General features: G+C 48.9%; 2 protein-coding genes across 2 annotated transcripts in view; both read left to right on the top strand.

Annotated features, from left to right (window-relative positions):
- The window catches only part of LOC124026539 (BTB/POZ domain-containing protein KCTD19-like), a gene marked incomplete at its 3' end in the record, with an annotated part of 21,679 nt that extends 16,980 nt beyond the window's left edge, over positions 1–4,699 (top strand). Inside the window, exons 6-7 of the mRNA XM_046339453.1 lie at positions 2,266–2,491; positions 4,552–4,699. Of these exons, the coding sequence (XP_046195409.1) occupies positions 2,266–2,491; positions 4,552–4,699 (374 nt within the window). The remainder of the gene's footprint in view (positions 1–2,265; positions 2,492–4,551) is intronic.
- An 8,966-nt stretch (positions 4,700–13,665) lies between these two features.
- LOC124026540 lies at positions 13,666–18,325 on the top strand (the record flags this gene model as incomplete). The annotated part of the gene is made up of 3 exons (XM_046339455.1): positions 13,666–13,849; positions 16,534–16,648; positions 17,549–18,325. Coding segments are annotated over exons 1-3 (987 nt in total), but the record flags the coding sequence as incomplete, so codon positions are not given.
- Positions 18,326–19,852: the final 1,527 nt, after the last annotated feature.

Raw genomic sequence — 19,852 nt, forward strand, 5'->3', positions numbered from 1 at the left:
TAGTACCACTATATAGGGAATAGGGCTCTGGTCTATAGTAGTACCACTATATAGGGAATAGGGCTCTGGTCTATAGTAGTACCACTATATAGGGAACAGGGCTCTGGTCTATAGTAGTACCACTATATAGGGAATAGGGCTCTGGTCTATAGTAGTACCACTATATAGGGAATAGGGCTCTGGTCTATAGTAGTACCACTATATAGGGAATAGGGCTCTGGTCTATAGTAGTACCACTATATAGGGAATGGGGCTCTGGTCTATAGTAGTACCACTATATAGGGAACAGGGCTCTGGTCTATAGTAGTACCACTATATAGGGAACAGGGCTCTGGTCTATAGTAGTACCACTATATAGGGAATAGGGCTCTGGTCTATAGTAGTGCACTATATAGGGAATAGGGCTCTGGTCTATAGTAGTACCACTATATAGGGAATAGGGCTCTGGTCTATAGTAGTACCACTATATAGGGAACAGGGCTCTGGTCTATAGTAGTACCACTATATAGGGAATAGGGCTCTGGTCTATAGTAGTACCACTATATAGGGAACAGGGCTCTGGTCTATAGTAGTACCACTATATAGGGAATAGGTCTCTGGTCTATAGTAGTACCACTATATAGGGAACAGGGCTCTGGTCTATAGTAGTACCACTATATAGGGAATAGGGCTCTGGTCTATAGTAGTACCACTATATAGGGAACAGGGCTCTGGTCTATAGTAGTACCACTATATAGGGAATAGGGCTCTGGTCTATAGTAGTACCACTATATAGGAATAGGGCTCTGGTCTATAGTAGTGTACTATATAGGGAACAGGGCTCTGGTCTATAGTAGTACCACTATATAGGGAACAGGGCTCTGGTCTATAGTAGTACCACTATATAGGGAATAGGGCTCTGGTCTATAGTAGTACCACTACATAGGGAACAGGGCTCTGGTCTATAGTAGTACCACTATATAGGGAACAGGGCTCTGGTCTATAGTAGTACCACTATATAGGGAACAGGGCTCTGGTCTATAGTAGTACCACTATATAGGGAACAGGGCTCTGGTCTATAGTAGTACCACTATATAGGGAATAGGGCTCTGGTCTATAGTAGTACCACTATATAGGGAATAGGGCTCTGGTCTATAGTAGTACCACTATATAGGGAATAGGGCTCTGGTCTATAGTAGTACCACTATATAGGGAACAGGGCTCTGGTCTATAGTAGTACCACTATATAGGAATAGGGCTCTGGTCTATAGTAGTACCACTATATAGGGAACAGGGCTCTGATCTATAGTAGTACCACTATATAGGGAACAGGGCTCTGGTCTATAGTAGTACCACTATATAGGGAACAGGGCTCTGGTCTATAGTAGTACCACTATATAGGGAATAGGGCCCTGGTCTATAGTAGTGTACTATATAGGGAATAGGGCTCTGGTCTATAGTAGTACCACTATATAGGGAACAGGGCTCTGGTCTATAGTAGTACCACTATATAGGGAACAGGGCTCTGGTCTATAGTAGTACCACTATATAGGGAACAGGGCTCTGGTCTATAGTAGTACCACTATATAGGGAACAGGGCTCTGGTCTATAGTAGTACCACTATATAGGGAACAGGGCTCTGGTCTATAGTAGTACCACTATATAGGGAACAGGGCTCTGGTCTATAGTAGTACCACTATATAGGGAACAGGGCTCTGGTCTATAGTAGTACCACTATATAGGGAACAGGGCTCTGGTCTATAGTAGTACCACTATATAGGGAACAGGGCTCTGGTCTATAGTAGTACCACTATATAGGGAATAGGGCTCTGGTCTATAGTAGTACCACTATATAGGGAATAGGGCTCTGGTCTATAGTAGTACCACTATATAGGGAATAGGGCTCTGGTCTATAGTAGTACCACTATATAGGGAACAGGGCTCTGGTCTATAGTAGTACCACTATATAGGGAATAGGGCTCTGGTCTATAGTAGTACCACTATATAGGGAACAGGGCTCTGGTCTATAGTAGTACCACTATATAGGGAATAGGGCTCTGGTCTATAGTAGTACCACTATATAGGGAATAGGGCTCTGGTCTATAGTAGTACCACTATATAGGGAACAGGGCTCTGGTCTATAGTAGTACCACTATATAGGGAATAGGGCTCTGGTCTATAGTAGTACCACTATATAGGGAACAGGGCTCTGGTCTATAGTAGTACCACTATATAGGGAACAGGGCTCTGGTCTATAGTAACTACAGCGTGTCATTCCTACCACAGAATTGATTGGTGATGACATCATGCAGCCTCAAGATGGCTGCCCTCAGATGAAGCAACAGCAACAACAGCAGCAGCATCAGTTGTCCCCTCAACCTCTGTACATTATGACCTTTGACCTGTTGGTGAGGTACCAGGACTCGGCTCTGGGACAGCTCTGTGTGGACAGTAACGTGGAGGGCAGCAGGCTGCATCTCTCTGGCAACGGGGTGGTCTTCCAGCACGTGGAGTAAGTCCACCCAATTCACATAGACTTTATTTATCCTACAGGAGGCCATTATGATATGGAGCAACAAGTCTCTCCATTATCAGTGATGATTAGAGACAGGAGTCTCCTGATCTACTGACCTGACTAGGAAACACTCTGGGCCCCTGTCGTCTATACCTACTGACTAGGAAACACTCTGGGGCCCCTGTTGTCTATACCTACTGACTAGGAAACACTCTGGGGCCCCTGTTGTCGTCTATACCTACTGACTAGGAAACACTCTTGGGCCCTGTTGTCTATACCTACTGACTAGGAAACACTCTGGGCCCCTGTCGTCTATACCTACTGACTAGGAAACACTCTGGGCCCCTGTTGTCGTCTATAACTACTGACTAGGAAACACTCTGGGGCCCCTGTTGTAGTCTGTACCTACTGACTAGGAAACACTCTGGGGCCCCTGTTGTCTATACCTACTGACTAGGAAACATTCTGGGGCCCCTGTTGTCGTCTATACCTACTGACTAGGAAACACTCTGGGCCCCTGTTGTCTATACCTACTGACTAGGAAACACTCTGGGCCCCTGTTGTAGTCTATACCTACTGACTAGGAAACACTCTGGGCCCCTGTTGTCTATACCTACTGACTAGGAAACACTCTGGGCCCCTGTTGTCGTCTATACCTACTGACTAGGAAACACTCTGGGGCCCCTGTTGTCGTCTACCTACTGACTAGGAAACACTCTGGGCCCCTGTTGTCTATACCTACTGACTAGGAAACACTCTGGGCCCCTGTTGTCTATACCTACTGACTAGGAAACACTCTGGGCCCCTGTAGTCGTCTATACCTACTGACTAGGAAACTAGGCCCTATTCCAGTGGTCCGGTAAAACTCCTGGCCCTATTCCAGTGGTCCGGTAAAACTCCTGGCCCTATTCCAGTGGTCCGGTAAAACTCCTGGCCCTATTCTAGAGGTCCGGTAAAACTCCTGGCCCTATTCTAGAGGTCCGGTAAAACTCCTGGCCCTATTCCAGTGGTGGTAAAACTCCTGGCCCTATTCCAGTGGTCCGGTAAAACTCCTGGCCCTATTCCAGTGGTCCAGTAAAACCCCTGGCCATATTCTAGAGGTCCGGTAAAACTCCTGGCCCTATTCCAGTGGTCCGGTAAAACCCCTGGCCCTATTCTAGAGGTCCGGTAAAACCCCTGGCCCTATTCTAGAGGTCCGGTAAAACTCCTGGCCCTATTCCAGTGGTCCATTAAAACTCCTGGCCCTATTCCAGTGGTCCGGTAAAACTCCTGGCCCTATTCTAGAGGTCCGGTAAAACTCCTGGCCCTACTCCAGTGGTCCGGTCAAACTCCTGGCCCTATTCTAGTGGTCCGGTAAAACTCCTGGCCCTACTCCAGTGGTCCGGTAACACTCCTGGCCCTACTCCAGTGGTCCGGTAAAACTCCTGGCCCTATTCTAGTGGTCCGGTAAAACTCCTGGCCCTACTCCAGTGGTCCGGTCAAACTCCTGGCCCTACTCCAGTGGTCCGGTAAAACTCCTGGCCCTACTCCAGTGGTCCGGTCAAACTCCTGGCCCTATTCTAGTGGTCCGGTAAAACTCCTGGCCCTACTCCAGTGGTCCGGTAACACTCCTGGCCCTACTCCAGTGGTCCGGTAAAACTCCTGGCCCTATTCTAGTGGTCCGGTAAAACTCCTGGCCCTACTCCAGTGGTCCGGTAACACTCCTGGCCCTACTCCAGTGGTCCGGTAAAACTCCTGGCCCTATTCTAGTGGTCCGGTAAAACTCCTGGCCCTACTCTAGTGGTGATCATAATGTAATTCAGTGACTGACGTGACTGTAGCTGCTGGAGAGACGGTGAACAGCAGCGTTGTGTCGTTATCTAACGTGGATTTAATGTTCATGCTCCTCATAACGGGCCAGTCACACTGGGAAAAGCCTTTTCATTGGTTCAATTGCAACCTTGCACAGCTTACAACCAATGAAACGGCTTCCTTTCTGACGTAGTGTTTTGTTTGTTGTTGCGGTGAGCAGTGTGAACAGACCCTAAAACTGTCATTCCCATTGGGGGATGTTGCAGGAACTGGTTAGGGACGAGTCGTGTCCCGCTGACAGAGAGGCAGTGTGAGCTGCCGGGGTTGTGTGAGTACCTGGACAGGCAGGATGAGGCCTACCACACCTTCAGAGATGCACTGTGGGAGTTCCTACACAGGACCAGAGGCAGTGAGGGAACACACACACACACACACACACACACACACACACACACACACACACACACACACACACACACACACACACACACACACACACACACACACACACACACACACACACACACACACACACACACACACACACACACACACACACACACACACACACACACACACACGTGTTAACATTGCCAAAGCAAGTGAGGTAGATAATATATAAAGTGAATGTCTCTCTCTGTGTCTTTCTTTCTCTCTGTCTCTCTCGCTCTCTGTCTTTCTTTCTCTCTCTCTTTCTTTCTCTCTCTCTGTCTCTCTCCATCTCTGTCTCTCTCCATCTCTGTCTCTCTCTCTCTGTCTTTCTTTCTGTCTCTCTCTCTCTCTGTCTCTCTGTCTGTGTTTTACAGGGTGTTTTACAGCAGGGCCCTGGTCCGCCTCAGTGGCAACGTTCAGCATTTATAAAGTTGTTAAAGTTTATGTGGGAACACACTGGTACGCCACTTACTACAAAACCCTGTTAAAGGTACTGTGCCACTCCTGTTCCCTCCTCCACAGTCTCTGGAATCAGCTCAAACTACAGACAAGAGGGGTTATATTTGAACTTGATTTATTGTTTTATTAGGCAAGTCAGTTAAGAACAAATGTTTATTTACAATGATGGGGAACAGTGGGTTAACTGAGGTGCAGTAAGTAGGACAGTAGCAGTAGACATACAGTATAGGGGGAGGTGCAGTAAGTACAGTATAGGGGGAGGTGCAGTAAGTACAGTATAGGGGGAGGTGCAGTAAGTACAGTATAGGGGGAGGTACAGTAAGTACAGTATAGGGGGAGGTGCAGTAAGTAGGACAGTAGCAGTAGACATACAGTATACATTTAATAATAATAATAATAATATATGCCATTTAGCAGACGCTTTTATCCAAATCGACTTACAGTCATGTGTGCATACATTCTACGTATGGGTGGTCCCGGGAATCGAACCCACTACCCTGGCGTTACAAGCGCCATGCTCTACCAACTGAGCTACATTTAAGTCATTTAGCAGACGCTCTTATCCAGAGCGACTTACAAATTGGTGCATTCACCTTATGACATCCAGTGGAACAACCACTTTACAATAGTGCATCTAAATATTTTAAGGGGGGGGGGGTGAGAAGGATTACTTTATCCTATCCTAGGTATTCCTTAAAGAGGTGGGGTTTCAGGTGTCTCCGGAAGGTGGTGATTGACTCCGCTGTCCTGGCGTCGTGAGGGAGTTTGTTCCACCATTGGGGAGCCAGAGCAGCGAACAGTTTTGACTGAGCTGAGCGGGAACTGTACTTCCTCAGTGGTAGGGAGGCGAGCAGGCCAGAGGTGGATGAACGCAGTGCCCTTATTTGGGTGTAGGGCCTGATCAGAGCCTGGAGGTACTGAGGTGCCGTTCCCCTCACAGCTCCGTAGGCAAGCACCATGGTCTTGTAGCGGATGCGAGCTTCAACTGGAAGCCAGTGGAGAGAGCGGAGGAGTGGGGTGACGTGAGAGAACTTGGGAAGGTTGAACACTAGACGGGCTGCGGCGTTCTGGATGAGTTGTAGGGGTTTAATGGCACAGGCAGGGAGCCCAGCCAACAGCGAGTTGCAGTAATCCAGACGGGAGATGACAAGTGCCTGGATTAGGACCTGCGCCGCTTCCTGTGTGAGGCAGGGTCGTACTCTGCGGATGTTGTAGAGCATGAACCTACAGGAACGGGCCACCGCCTTGATGTTAGTTGAGAACGACAGTTTGTTGTCCAGGATCACGCCAAGGTTCTTAGCGCTCTGGGAGGAGGACACAATGGAGTTGTCAACCGTGATGGCGAGATCATGGAACGGGCAGTCCTTCCCGGGAGGAAGAGCAGCTCCGTCTTGCCGAAGTTCAGCTTGAGGTGGTGATCCGTCATCCACACTGATATGTCTGCCAGACATGCAGAGATGCGATTCGCCACCTGGTCATCAGAAGGGGGAAAGGAGAAGATTAATTGTGTGTCGTCTGCATAGCAATGATAGGAGAGACCATGTGAGGTTATGACAGAGCCAAGTGACTTGGTGTATAGCGAGAATAGGAGAGGGCCTAGAACAGAGCCCTGGGGACACCAGTGGTGAGAGCGCGTGGTGAGGAGACAGATTCTCGCCACGCCACCTGGTAGGAGCGACCTGTCAGGTAGGATGCAATCAGCGTGGGCCGCGCCGGAGATGCCCAACTCGGAGAGGGTGGAGAGGAGGATCTGATGGTTCACAGTATCGAAGGCAGCCGATAGGTCTAGAAGGATGAGAGCAGAGGAGAGAGAGTTAGCTTTAGCGGTGCGGAGCGCCTCCGTGATACAGAGAAGAGCAGTCTCAGTTGAATGACTAGTCTTGAAACCTGACTGATTTGGATCAAGAAGGTCATTCTGAGAGAGATAGCGGGAGAGCTGACCAAGGACGGCACGTTCAAGAGTTTTGGAGAGAAAAGAAAGAAGGGATACTGGTCTGTAGTTGTTGACATCGGAGGGATCGAGTGTAGGTTTTTTTCAGAAGGGGTGCAACTCTCGCTCTCTTGAAGACGGAAGGGACGTAGCCAGCGGTCAGGGATAAGTTGATGAGCGAGGTGAGGTAAGGGAGAAGGTCTCCGGAAATGGTCTGGAGAAGAGAGGAGGGGATAGGGTCGAGCGGGCAGGTTGTTGGGCGGCCGGCCGTCACAAGACGCGAGATTTCATCTGGAGAGAGAGGGGAGAAAGAGGTCAGAGCACAGGGTAGGGCAGTGTGAGCAGAACCAGCGGTGTTGTTTGACTTAGCAAACGAGGATCGGATGTCGTCGATCTTCTTTTCAAAATGGTTGACGAAGTCATCTGTAGAGAGGGAGGAGGAGGGGGGGAGGGGGAGGAGGATTCAGGAGGGAGGAGAATGTGGCAAAGAGCTTCCTAGGTTTAGAGGCAGATGCTTGGAATTTAGAGTGGTAGAAAGTGGCTTTAGCAGCAGAGACAGAGGAGGAAAATGTAGAGAGGAGGGAGTGAAAGGATGCCAGGTCCGCAGGGAGGCGAGTTTTCCTCCATTTCCGCTCGGCCTTCCGGAGCCCTGTTCTGTGAGCTCGCATTGAGTCGTCAAGCCACGGAGCGGGGAGGGGAGGACCGAGCCGGCCTGGAAGATAGGGGACATAGAGAGTCAAAGGATGCAGAAAGGGAGGAGAGGAGGGTTGAGGAGGCAGAATCAGGAGATAGGTTGGAGAAGGTTTGAGCAGAGGGAAGAGATGATAGGATGGAAGAGGAGAGAGTAGCGGGGAGAGAGAGCGAAGGTTGGGACGGCGCGATACCATCCAGTAGGGGCAGTGTGGGAAGTGTTGGATGAGAGCGAGAGGGAAAAGGATACAAGGTAGTGGTCGGAGACTTGGAGGAAGTTGCAATGAGGTTAGTGGAAGAACAGCATCTAGTAAAGATGAGGTCGAGCGTATTGCCTGCCTTGTGAGTAGGGGGAAGGTGAGAGGGTGAGGTCAAAGAGGAGAGGAGTGGAAAGAAGGAGGCAGAGAGGAATGAGTCAAAGGTAGACGTGGGGAGGTTAAAGTCGCCCAGAACTGTGAGAGGTGAGCCGTCCTCAGGAAAGGAGCTTATCAAGGCATCAAGCTCATTGATGAACTCTCCGAGGGGACCTGGAGGGCGATAAATGATAAGGATGTTAAGCTTGAAAGGGCTGGTAACTGTGACAGCATGAAATTCAAAGGAGGCGATAGACAGATGGGTAAGGGGAGAAAGAGAGAATGACCACATGGGAGAGATAAGGATCCCTATGCCACCACCCCGCTGACCAGAAGCTCTCTGGGTGTGCGAGAACACGTGGGCGGACGAAGAGAGAGCAGTAGGAGTAGCAGTGTTATCTGTGGTGATCCATGTTTCTGTCAGTGCCAAGAAGTCGAGGGACTGGAGGGAGGCATAGGCTGAGATGAACTCTGCCTTGTTGGCTGCAGATCGGCAGTTCCAGAGGCTACCGGAGACCTGGAACTCCACGTGGGTCGTGCGCGCTGGGACCACCAGATTAGGGTGGCAGCGGCCACGCGGTGTGGAGCGTTTGTATGGTCTGTGCAGAGAGGAGAGAACAGGGATAGACAGACACATAGTTGACAGGCTACAGAAGAGGCTACGCTAATGCAAAGGAGATTGGAATGACAAGTGGACTACACGTCTCGAATGTTCAGAAAGTTAAGCTACGTAGCAAGAATCTTATTGACTAAAATGATTAAAAATGATACAGTACTGCTGAAGTATAGGGGGAGGTGCAGTAAGTACAGTATAGGGGGAGGTGCAGTAAGTACAGTATAGAGGGAGGTGCAGTAAGTAGGACAGTAGCAGTAGACATACAGTATAGGGGGAGGTGCAGTAAGTACAGTATAGGGAGGTGCAGTAAGTACAGTATAGAGGGAGGTGCAGTAAGTAGGACAGTAGCAGACATACAGTATAGGGGGAGGTGCAGTAAGTACAGTGTAGAGGGAGGTGCAGTAAGTACAGTATAGAGGGAGGTGCAGTAAGTACAGTATAGAGGGAGGTGCAGTAAGTACAGTATAGGGGGAGGTGCAGTAAGTACAGTATAGAGGGAGGTGCAGTAAGTAGGGCAGTAGTAGCAGACATACAGTATAGGGGGAGGTGCAGTAAGTAGGACAGTAGTAGACATACAGTATAGGGGGAGGTGCAGTAAGTAGAACAGTAGTAGACATACAGTATAGAGGGAGGTGCAGTAAGTAGGACAGTAGAAGACATACAGTATAGAGGGAGGTGCAGTAAGTAGGGCAGTAGTAGTAGACATACAGTATAGGGGGAGGTGCAGTAAGTAGGACAGTAGTAGCAGACATACAGTATAGAGGGAGGTGCAGTATAGAGGGAGGTGCAGTAAGTACAGTATAGGGGGAGGTACAGTAAGTACAATTTAGAGGGAGGTGCAGTAAGTAGGACAGTAGTAGCAGACATACAGTATAGGGGGAGGTGCAGTAAGTACAGTATAGGGGGAGGTGCAGTAAGTAGGACAGTAGTAGCAGACATACACTATAGGGGGAGGTGCAGTAAGTAGGACAGTAGTAGCAGACATACAGTATAGGGGGAGGTGCAGTAAGTACAGTATAGGGGGAGGTGCAGTAAGTAGGACAGTAGTAGCAGACATACAGTATAGGGAGGTGCAGTAAGTAGGACAGTAGCAGACACAGTATAGGGGAGGTGCAGTAAGTAGGACAGTAGTAGACATACAGTATAGGGGGAGGTGCAGTAAGTACAGTATAGGGGAGGTGCAGTAAGTAGGACAGTAGCAGACATACAGTATAGGGGAGGTGCAGTAAGTAGGACAGTAGTAGCAGACATACAGTATAGGGGAGGTGCAGTAAGTACAGTATAGGGGGAGGTGCAGTAAGTACAGTATAGGGGGAGGTGCAGTAAGTAGGACATTAGTAGCAGACATACAGTATAGAGGGAGGTACAGTAAGTAGGACAGTAGTAGACATACAGTATAGGGGGAGGTGCAGTAAGTAGGCCAGTAGTAGCAGACATACAGTATAGGGGGAGGTGCAGTAAGTAGGCCAGTAGTAGTAGACATACAGTATAGAGGGAGGTGCAGTAAGTAGGACAGTAGCAGACATACAGTATAGGGGGAGGTGCAGTAAGTAGGACAGTAGCAGACATACAGTATAGGGGGAGGTGCAGTAAGTAGGACAGTAGCAGACATACAGTATAGAGGGAGGTGCAGTAAGTAGAACAGTAAAAGACATACAGTATAGAGGGAGGTGCAGTAAGTAGGGCAGTAGTAGACATACAGAGGTGCAGTAAGTAGGACAGTAGAAGACATACAGTATAGGTGCAGTAAGTACAGAGGTGCAGTAAGTAGGCCAGTAGCCAGTAGTAGCAGACATACAGTATAGGGGAGGTGCAGTACAGTATAGGGGAGGTGCAGTAAGTAGGACAGTAGCAGACATACAGTATAGGGAGGTGCAGTAAGTAGGACAGTAGCAGACATACAGTATAGGGGAGGTGCAGTAAGTAGGACAGTAGCAGACATACAGTATAGGGGGAGGTGCAGTAAGTACAGTATAGGAGGTGCAGACATACAGTATAGGGGGAGTGCAGTAAGTAGGACAGTAGCAGACATACAGTATAGAGGGAGGTACAGTAAGTAGGACAGTAGTAGACATACAGTATAGGGGGAGGTGCAGTAAGTAGGACAGTAGTAGCAGACATACAGTATAGGGGGAGGTGCAGTAAGTAGGCCAGTAGTAGTAGACATACAGTATAGAGGGAGGTGCAGTAAGTAGGACAGTAGCAGACATACAGTATAGGGGGAGGTGCAGTAAGTAGGACAGTAGCAGACATACAGTATAGAGGGAGGTGCAGTAAGTAGAACAGTAGAAGACATACAGTATAGAGGGAGGTGCAGTAAGTAGGGCAGTAGTAGCAGACATACAGTATAGGGGGAGGTGCAGTAAGTACAGTATAGGGGGAGGTGCAGTAAGTACAGTATAGGGGGAGGTGCAGTAAGTAGGACAGTAGTAGCAGACATACAGTATAGGAGCAGGTGCAGTAAGTAGGCCAGTGGTAGCAGACATACAGTATAGGGGGAGGTGCAGTAAGTAGGCCAGTAGTAGCAGACATACAGTATAGGGGGAGGTGCAGTAAGTGGACAGTAGCAGACATACAGTATAGGGGGAGGTGCAGTAAGTACAGTATAGGGGGAGGTGCAGTAAGTACAGTATAGAGGGAGGTGCAGTAAGTACAGTATAGAGGGAGGTGCAGTAAGTACAGTATAGAGGGAGGTGCAGTAAGTAGGACAGTAGTAGCAGAGATACAATATAGAGGGAGGTGCAGTAAGTAGGGCAGTAGTAGCAGACCTACAGTATAGAGGGAGGTGCAGTAAGTACAGTATAGAGGGAGGTGCAGTAAGTAGGGCAGTAGTAGCAGACCTACAGTATAGAGGGAGGTGCAGTAAGTAGGACAGTAGTAGCAGAGATACAATATAGAGGGAGGTGCAGTAAGTACAGTATAGAGGGAGGTGCAGTAAGTAGCACAGTAGTAGCAGAGATACAATATAGAGGGAGGTGCAGTAAGTAGGGCAGTAGTAGCAGACCTACAGTATAGAGGGAGGTGCAGTAAGTACAGAATAGAGGGAGGTGCAGTAAGTAGGGCAGTAGTAGCAGACCTACAGTATAGAGGGAGGTGCAGTAAGTACAGAATAGAGGGAGGTGCAGTAAGTAGGGCAGTAGTAGCAGACCTACAGTATAGAGGGAGGTGCAGTAAGTGCAGTATAGAGGGAGGTGCAGTAAGTACAGTATAGGGGGAGGTACAGTAAGTACAATATAGAGGGAGGTGCAGTAAGTAGGACAGTAGTAGCAGACATACAGTATAGGGGGAGGTGCAGTAAGTACAGTATAGGGGGAGGTGCAGTAAGTAGGACAGTAGTAGCAGACATACACTATAGGGGGAGGTGCAGTAAGTAGGACAGTAGTAGCAGACATACAGTATAGGGGGAGGTGCAGTAAGTAGGACAGTAGTAGCAGACATACAGTATAGGGGAGGTGCAGTAAGTACAGTATAGGGGAGGTGCAGTAAGTAGGACAGTAGTAGCAGACATACAGTATAGGGGGAGGTGCAGTAAGTACAGTATAGGGGGAGGTGCAGTAAGTACAGTATAGGGGGAGGTGCAGTAAGTAGGACAGTAGTAGCAGACATACAGTATAGGAGCAGGTGCAGTAAGTAGGCCAGTAGTAGCAGACATACAGTATAGGGGGAGGTGCAGTAAGTAGGCCAGTAGTAGCAGACATACAGTATAGGGGGAGGTGCAGTATAGGGGGAGGTGCAGTAAGTAGGACAGTAGCAGAATAGGGTGAGAGAAGTTCACTATAATAACAGGCTCTGGTAGAATAGGAGGAGAGAAGTTCACTATAATAACAGGCTCTGGTAGAATAGTGGGAGAGAAGTTCACTATAATAACAGGCTCTGGTAGAATAGGGGGAGAGAAGTTCACTATAATAACAGGCTGGTAGAATAGGGGGAGAGAAGTTCACTATAATAACAGGCTCTGGTAGAATAGGGGGAGAGAAGTTCTCTATAATAACAGGCTCTGGTAGAATAGGGGGAGAGAAATTCACTATAATAACAGGCTCTGGTAGAATAGGGGGAGAGAAGTTCACTATAATAACAGGCTCTGGTAGAATAGGGGGAGAGAAGTTCACTATAATAACAGGCTCTGGTAGAATAGGGGGAGAGAAGTTCACTATAATAACAGGCTCTGGTAGAATAGGGGGAGAGAAGTTCACTATAATAACAGGCTCTGGTAGAATAGGGGGAGAGAAGTTCACTATAATAACAGGCTCTGGTAGAATAGGGGGAGAGAAGTTCACTATAATAACAGGGCTCTGGTAGAATAGGGGGAGAGAAGTTCACTATAATAACAGGCTCTGGTAGAATAGGGGGAGAGAAGTTCACTATAATAACAGGCTCTGGTAGAATAGGAGAGAAGTTCACTATAATAACAGGGCTCTGGTAGAATAGGAGAGAAGTTCACTATAATAACAGGCTCTGGTAGAATAGGAGAGAAGTTCACTATAATAACAGGCTCTGGTAGAATAGGAGAGAAGTTCACTATAATAACAGGCTCTGGTAGAATAGGGGGAGAGAAGTCCACTATAATAACAGGCTCTGGTAGAATAGGAGAGAAGTTCACTATAATAACAGGGCTCTGGTAGAAGTCTGGTAGTGATGTTCTACATCCCTAATGGCACCCTATTCCTTATATATGGTGCACTACTAAGAGCCCTAACCATGTGCACTATGTCCTCTCTCCCCCGTTTCCTCTCTCCCCCGTTTCCTCTCTCCCCTGTCCCAGCACCCAGAGCTCCTGTCCAACCCCAGGAAGAGCAGCTGGATCGTATTCGGTCACAGTCTCCAGATCAGGGCCGACGGAGCGATGTTCAGACACATCCTCAACTTCCTGAGATGTGGACACCTGTTGCTGCCCTCTGTGTTCAAGTACAGTAGGGAGTTGAGAAACTGAACACAGCAGCGAGCCAAAATGGCCGCTCTTATCGGTCAATACCAACCATTTTTGTGTCCATGTCGTGCAGGGAATGGCGGCTGCTGTGCCATGAGGTAGAGGAGTTTCAGATCCCAGCTCTGACTGGAGCCCTGGAGGACTGTTCTGACTACAGGTGAGAGAGAAGGGCCCCGCTATTACCATCAACCTGTCAGTCACTACAGGTGAGAGAGAAGGGCCCCACTATATACCATCAACCTGTCAGTCACTACAGGTGAGAGAGAAGGGCCCCACTATATACCATCAACCTGTCAGTCACTACAGGTGAGAGAGAAGGGCCCCACTATATACCATCAACCTGTCAGTCACTACAGGTGAGAGAGAAGGGCCCCACTATATACCATCAACCTGTCAGTCACTACAGGTGAGAGAGAAGGGCCCCACTATATACCATCAACCTGTCAGTCACTACAGGTGAGAGAGAAGGGCCCCACTATATACCATCAGCAGTCTGGTCAACCTGTCAGTCACTACAGGTGAGAGAGAAGGGCCCCGCTATATACCATCAGCCTGTCAGTCACTACAGGTGAGAGAGAAGGGCCCCACTATATACCATCAGCCTGTCAGTCACTACAGGTGAGAGAGAAGGGCCCCACTATATACCATCAACCTGTCAGTCACTACAGGCGAGAGAGAAGGGCCCCACTACATACCATCAACCTGTCAGTCACTACAGGCGAGAGAGAAGGGCCCCGCTATTACCATCAACCTGTCAGTCACTACAGGTGAGAGAGAAGGGCCCCACTATATACCATCAACCTGTCAGTCACTACAGGTGAGAGAGAAGGGCCCCACTATATACCATCAACCTGTCAGTCACTGGCTTAGTGTTGTGATTGGTCAGTTGGGGACTGGTGACTGGCCTAGTGTTGTGATTGGTCAGTTGGGGACTGGTGACTGGCCTAGTGTTGTGATTGGTCAGTTGGGGACTGGTGACTGGCTTAGTGTTGTGATTGGTCAGTTGGGGACTGGTGACTGGCTTAGTGTTGTGATTGGTCAGTTGGGGACTGGTGACTGGCCTAGTGTTGTGATTGGTCAGTTGGGGACTGGTGACTGGCCTAGTGTTGTGATTGGTCAGTTGGGGACTGGTGACTGGCTTAGTGTTGTGATTGGTCAGTTGGGGACTGGTGACTGGCTTAGTGTTGTGATTGGTCAGTTGGGGACTGGTGACTGGCTTAGTGTTGTGATTGGTCAGTTGGGGACTGGTGACTGGCTTAGTGTTGTGATTGGTCAGTTGGGGACTGGTGACTGGCTTCGTGTTGTGATTGGTCAGTTGGGGACTGGTGACTGGCCTAGTGTTGTGATTGGTCAGTTGGGGACTGGTGACTGGCCTAGTGTTGTGATTGGTCAGTTGGGGACTGGTGACTGGCCTAGTGTTGTGATTGGTCAGTTGGGGACTGGTGACTGGCCTAGTGTTGTGATTGGTCAGTTGGGGACTGGTGACTGGCCTAGTGTTATGATTGGTCAGTTGGGGACTGGTGACTGGTTTAGTGTTGTGATTGGTCAGTTGGGGACAGGTGACTGGTTTAGTGTTGTGATTGGTCAGTTGGGGACTGGTGTGGTAGTGTTGTCTCAGTTGGGGACTGGTGACTGGCTTAGTCAGTTGGGGACTGGTGACTGCTTAGTGTTGTGATTGGTCAGTTGGGGACTGGTGACTGGCTTAGTGTTGTGATTGGTCAGTTGGGGACTGGTGACTGGCTTAGTGTTGTGATTGGTCAGTTAATAGAAGAGTCTCGGACTGTGTGGTGTGTCTGTACTCAGGGCCTGGTGACTGGCCTAGTGTTGTGATTGGTCAGTTGGGGACAGGTGACTGGCCTAGTGTTGTGATTGGTCAGTTAATAGAAGAGTCTCGGACTGTGTGGTGTGTCTGTACTCAGGGCCTTGTGACTGGCCTAGTGTTGTGATTGGTCAGTTAATAGAAGAGTCTCGGACTGTGTGGTGTGTCTGTACTCAGGGCCTTGTGACTGGCCTAGTGTTGTGATTGGTCAGTTAATAGAAGAGTCTCTGACTGTGTGTGTGTCTTGGTCAGGGCCTTGTGACTGGCCTAGTGTTGTGATTGGTCAGTTAATAGAAGAGTCTCTGACTGTGTGGTGTGTCTGTACTCAGGGCCTTGTGACTGGCCTAGTGTTGTGATTGGTCAGTTAATAGAAGAGTCTCTGACTGTGTGGTGTGTCTGTACTCAGGGCCTTGTGACTGGCCTAGTGTTGTGATTGGTCAGTTAATAGAAGAGTCTCAGACTGTGTGGTGTGTCTGTACTCAGGGCCTTGTGACTGGCCTAGTGTTGTGATTGGTCAGTTAATAGAAGAGTCTCAGACTGTGTGGTGTGTCTGTACTCAGGTCCTTGTGACTGGCCTAGTGTTGTGATTGGTCAGTTAATAGAAGAGTCTCTGACTGTGTGGTGTGTCTGTACTCAGGGCCTTGTGACTGGCCTAGTGTTGTGATTGGTCAGTTAATAGAAGAGTCTCTGACTGTGTGGTGTGTCTGTACTCAGGGCCTTGTGACTGGCCTAGTGTTGTGATTGGTCAGTTAATAGAAGAGTCTCGGACTGTGTGGTGTGTCTGTACTCAGGGCCTGGTGACTGGCCTAGTGTTGTGATTGGTCAGTTAATAGAAGAGTCTCGGACTGTGTGGTGTGTCTGTACTCAGGGCCTTGTGACTGGCCTAGTGTTGTGATTGGTCAGTTAATAGAAGAGTCTCGGACTGTGTGGTGTGTCTGTACTCAGGGCCTTGTGACTGGCCTAGTGTTGTGATTGGTCAGTTAATAGAAGAGTCTCTGACTGTGTGGTGTGTCTGTACTCAGGGCCTGGTGTGAGAGCAACACGCCTGCTGCCGGTAACCAGTCTTCCTCTTCAGCCGAGTCCTTCCTCTTTTACAACCAAGATCAAGATGTTTTCACGGGGATCGGTTACCAACCGGTACGTTCCTGCTGGCCTTTTGTCTTGGCTTTGTCAAACACACACAACCCGGAGGGAGGGGGTGTTCCATGTGAATTGAATAAGTGTCTCAGAGGAAGGAGGGCTGATCTAGGATCAGATCTATCTTGTCCATGCGATCTGATTCTTTTAGGATGATCTAATAGACCAAACTGATCCTATATCAGCCCTCCTTTACTCTGAGAAGGTGTATGACTACAGGCCCTGATCCAGTTTGGACAGGTGTCAAAGTCAACCTCTTACACAGTTACACTCTTGAGTTGTTGTTGTTGTAGCTTGATCACTAGGAACTCTTCCAAGGAATTTAATTTGAGCTCCACCCTGCAGGTAGAGGTGGGGAAGGATCATATTAGATGTCCCAGGGTGATCATATTAGATGTGGTACTTAGTGATAGAGGAAGGATCATATTAGATGTCCCAGGGTGCTTAGTGGTAGAGGAAGGATCATATTAGATGTCCCAGGGTGCTTAGTGGTAGAGGAAGGATCATATTAGATGTCCCAGGGTGCTTAGTGGTAGAAGGAAGGATCTTATATTAGATGTCCCAGGGTGCTTAGTGGTAGAGGAAGGATCATATTAGATGTCCCAGGGTGCTTAGTGATAGAGGAAGGATCATATTAGATGTCCCAGGGTGCTTAGTGGTAGAGGAAGGATCATATTAGATGTCCCAGGGTGCTTAGTGGTAGAGGAAGGATCATATTAGATGTCCCAGGGTGCTTAGAGGAAGGATCATATTAGATGTCCCAGGGTGCTTAGAGGAAGGATCATATTAGATGTCCCAGGGTGCTTAGAGGAAGGATCATATTAGATGTCCCAGGGTGCTAGAGGAAGGATCATATTAGATGTCCCAGGGTACTTAGTGATACTCTACTCCACTCCGCAGGAGAGCATGGATGTAAGTCCATCCCAAACACAAGATGGAGTCAGTCCTGAAGACTCCTTCATCTCAGTGGGTGAGGACATCTGTCCCTTGGTGGAACCAGAGAACGAGCTGAGACGGAGAGACTGTCTGCTTCAGAGACGAGAGGAGAGCAGACAGGTCAATACAGAGGACAGAATAGAGCCAAGCCAGCTGTCGCCAGCTCCTCTACAGTCAACAGTAGAGTCAACAGTACAGTCTGGTGGTCAGACCAGTCACCTCTCAGTCCCCTCTGACAGACTGTCTCAGGACAATACCACGTCAGATACCACCAGCAAACTCTCATCTTCCCCTTTGGTACCAAACAGAACATTGGACACAATGGATATCAGAAAGCTATCCTCTTCTCTCTGCAGTGTAACACACCAACCTGACCATGCTAGTAAATTCTTCCCAACAGGGCTGAGTAGTCCAGGACAGAAACCAGTAGGTTCCAGACGCTTCTCGTCTCCTGGTCGATATCAGGGTGGTTTGGTAGAGAGGGCAACGCCAGACGGGCAAGATGAGATCTCTGCCTCTCTCCAGAGCATGATGGCAGAGACTGTGTTTCAGAGTGGGCCCAACACACAGTCCTGGGGGACGCCATCTGGGGAAGGGACCCTCTGCCCCTCCACAGGTTCCAGGGGCTCCACGCCTGACCCTATCCCTCCTGACCCACTCCCCAATCCAGCCTCAGCCAGGCTGTCTACCCTCACAGCCTTCCTGGCCAGACAGGGACTCCTGGGGCGCACAGGGGACAAGGTACCTCACACCAAGGGCCGATGTGGAGGGAGAGAGTCAGGGACGGAGCACAGTCAAGCCTAACAGCAGTACTCAGAGAGGTGAGGGATGCATGCTTCAAAATACGTACAAATGTAGTACGCATTCTAGAAGTTCCCTTTATAGAAGACCAAACAGACCAGACCAGGGTTTAGAGAAGACCAAGTAGACCAGACCGGGCTTTGGGGTTTATAGAAGACCAAACAGGCCAGACCGGGGTTTATAGAAGACCAAACAGGCCAGACCAGGGTTTATAGAAGACCAAACAGACCAGACCAGGGTTTATAGAAGACCAAACAGACCAGACCGGGGGTTTATAGAAGACCAAACAGACCAGACCGGGGTTTATAGAAGACCAAACAGACCAGACCGGGGTTTATAGAAGACCAAACAGACCAGACCGGGGTTTATAGAAGACCAAACAGACCAGACCGGGTTTGGGTTTATAGAAGACCAGAAGGTTTATAGAAGACCAAACAGACAGACCGGGGTTTATAGAAGACCAAACAGACCAGACCGGGGTTTATAGAAGACCAAACAGACCAGACCGGGGTTTATAGAAGACCAAACAGACCAGACCGGGGTTTGGGTTTATAGAAGACCAAACAGACCAGACCGGGGGGGTTTATAGAAGACCAAACAGACCAGACCGGGGTTTTTATAGAAGACCAAACAGACCAGACCGGGGGGTTTATAGAAGACCAAACAGACCAGACCGGGGTTTGGGTTTATAGAAGACCAAACAGACCAGACCGGGGTTTATAGAAGACCAAACAGACCAGACCGGGTTTTTGGGGGTTTATAGAAGACCAAACAGACCAGACCGGGGTTTGGGTTTATAGAAGACCAAACAGACCAGACCGAGGGTTTATAGAAGACCAAACAGACCAGACCAGACCGGGGTTTATAGAAGACCAAACAGACCAGGCTGGGGGTTTATAGAAGACCAAACAGACCAGGCTGGGGGTTTATAGAAGACCAAACAGACCAGGCTGGGGGTTTATAGAAGACCAAACAGACCAGGCTGGGGGTTTATAGAAGACCAAACAGGGGTTTATAGAAGACCAAACAGACCAGGCTGGGGGTTTATAGAAGACCAAACAGACCAGGCTGGGGGTTTATAGAAGACCAAACAGACCAGGCTGGGGGTTTATAGAAGACCAAACAGACCAGGCTGGGGGTTTATAGAAGACCAAACAGACCAGACCGGGATTTATAGAAGACCACACATACCAGACCGGGTTTTATAGTTTATAGAAGACCAAACAGACCAGACCGAGGGTTTATAGAAGACCAAACAGACCAGACCGGGGTTTATAGAAGACCAAACAGACCAGACTGGGGTTTGGGTTTATAGAAGACCAAACAGACCAGGCTGGGGGTTTATAGAAGACCAAACAGACCAGGCTGGGGGTTTATAGAAGACCAAACAGACCAAACCGGGGTTTATAGAAGACCAAACAGACCAGACCGGGGTTTATAGAAGACCAAACAGACCAGACCGGGGTT

This window comes from Oncorhynchus gorbuscha, unplaced genomic scaffold (genome assembly GCF_021184085.1).
Source record: "Oncorhynchus gorbuscha isolate QuinsamMale2020 ecotype Even-year unplaced genomic scaffold, OgorEven_v1.0 Un_scaffold_2753, whole genome shotgun sequence".
NCBI classification, from domain to species: Eukaryota; Metazoa; Chordata; class Actinopteri; order Salmoniformes; family Salmonidae; genus Oncorhynchus; species Oncorhynchus gorbuscha.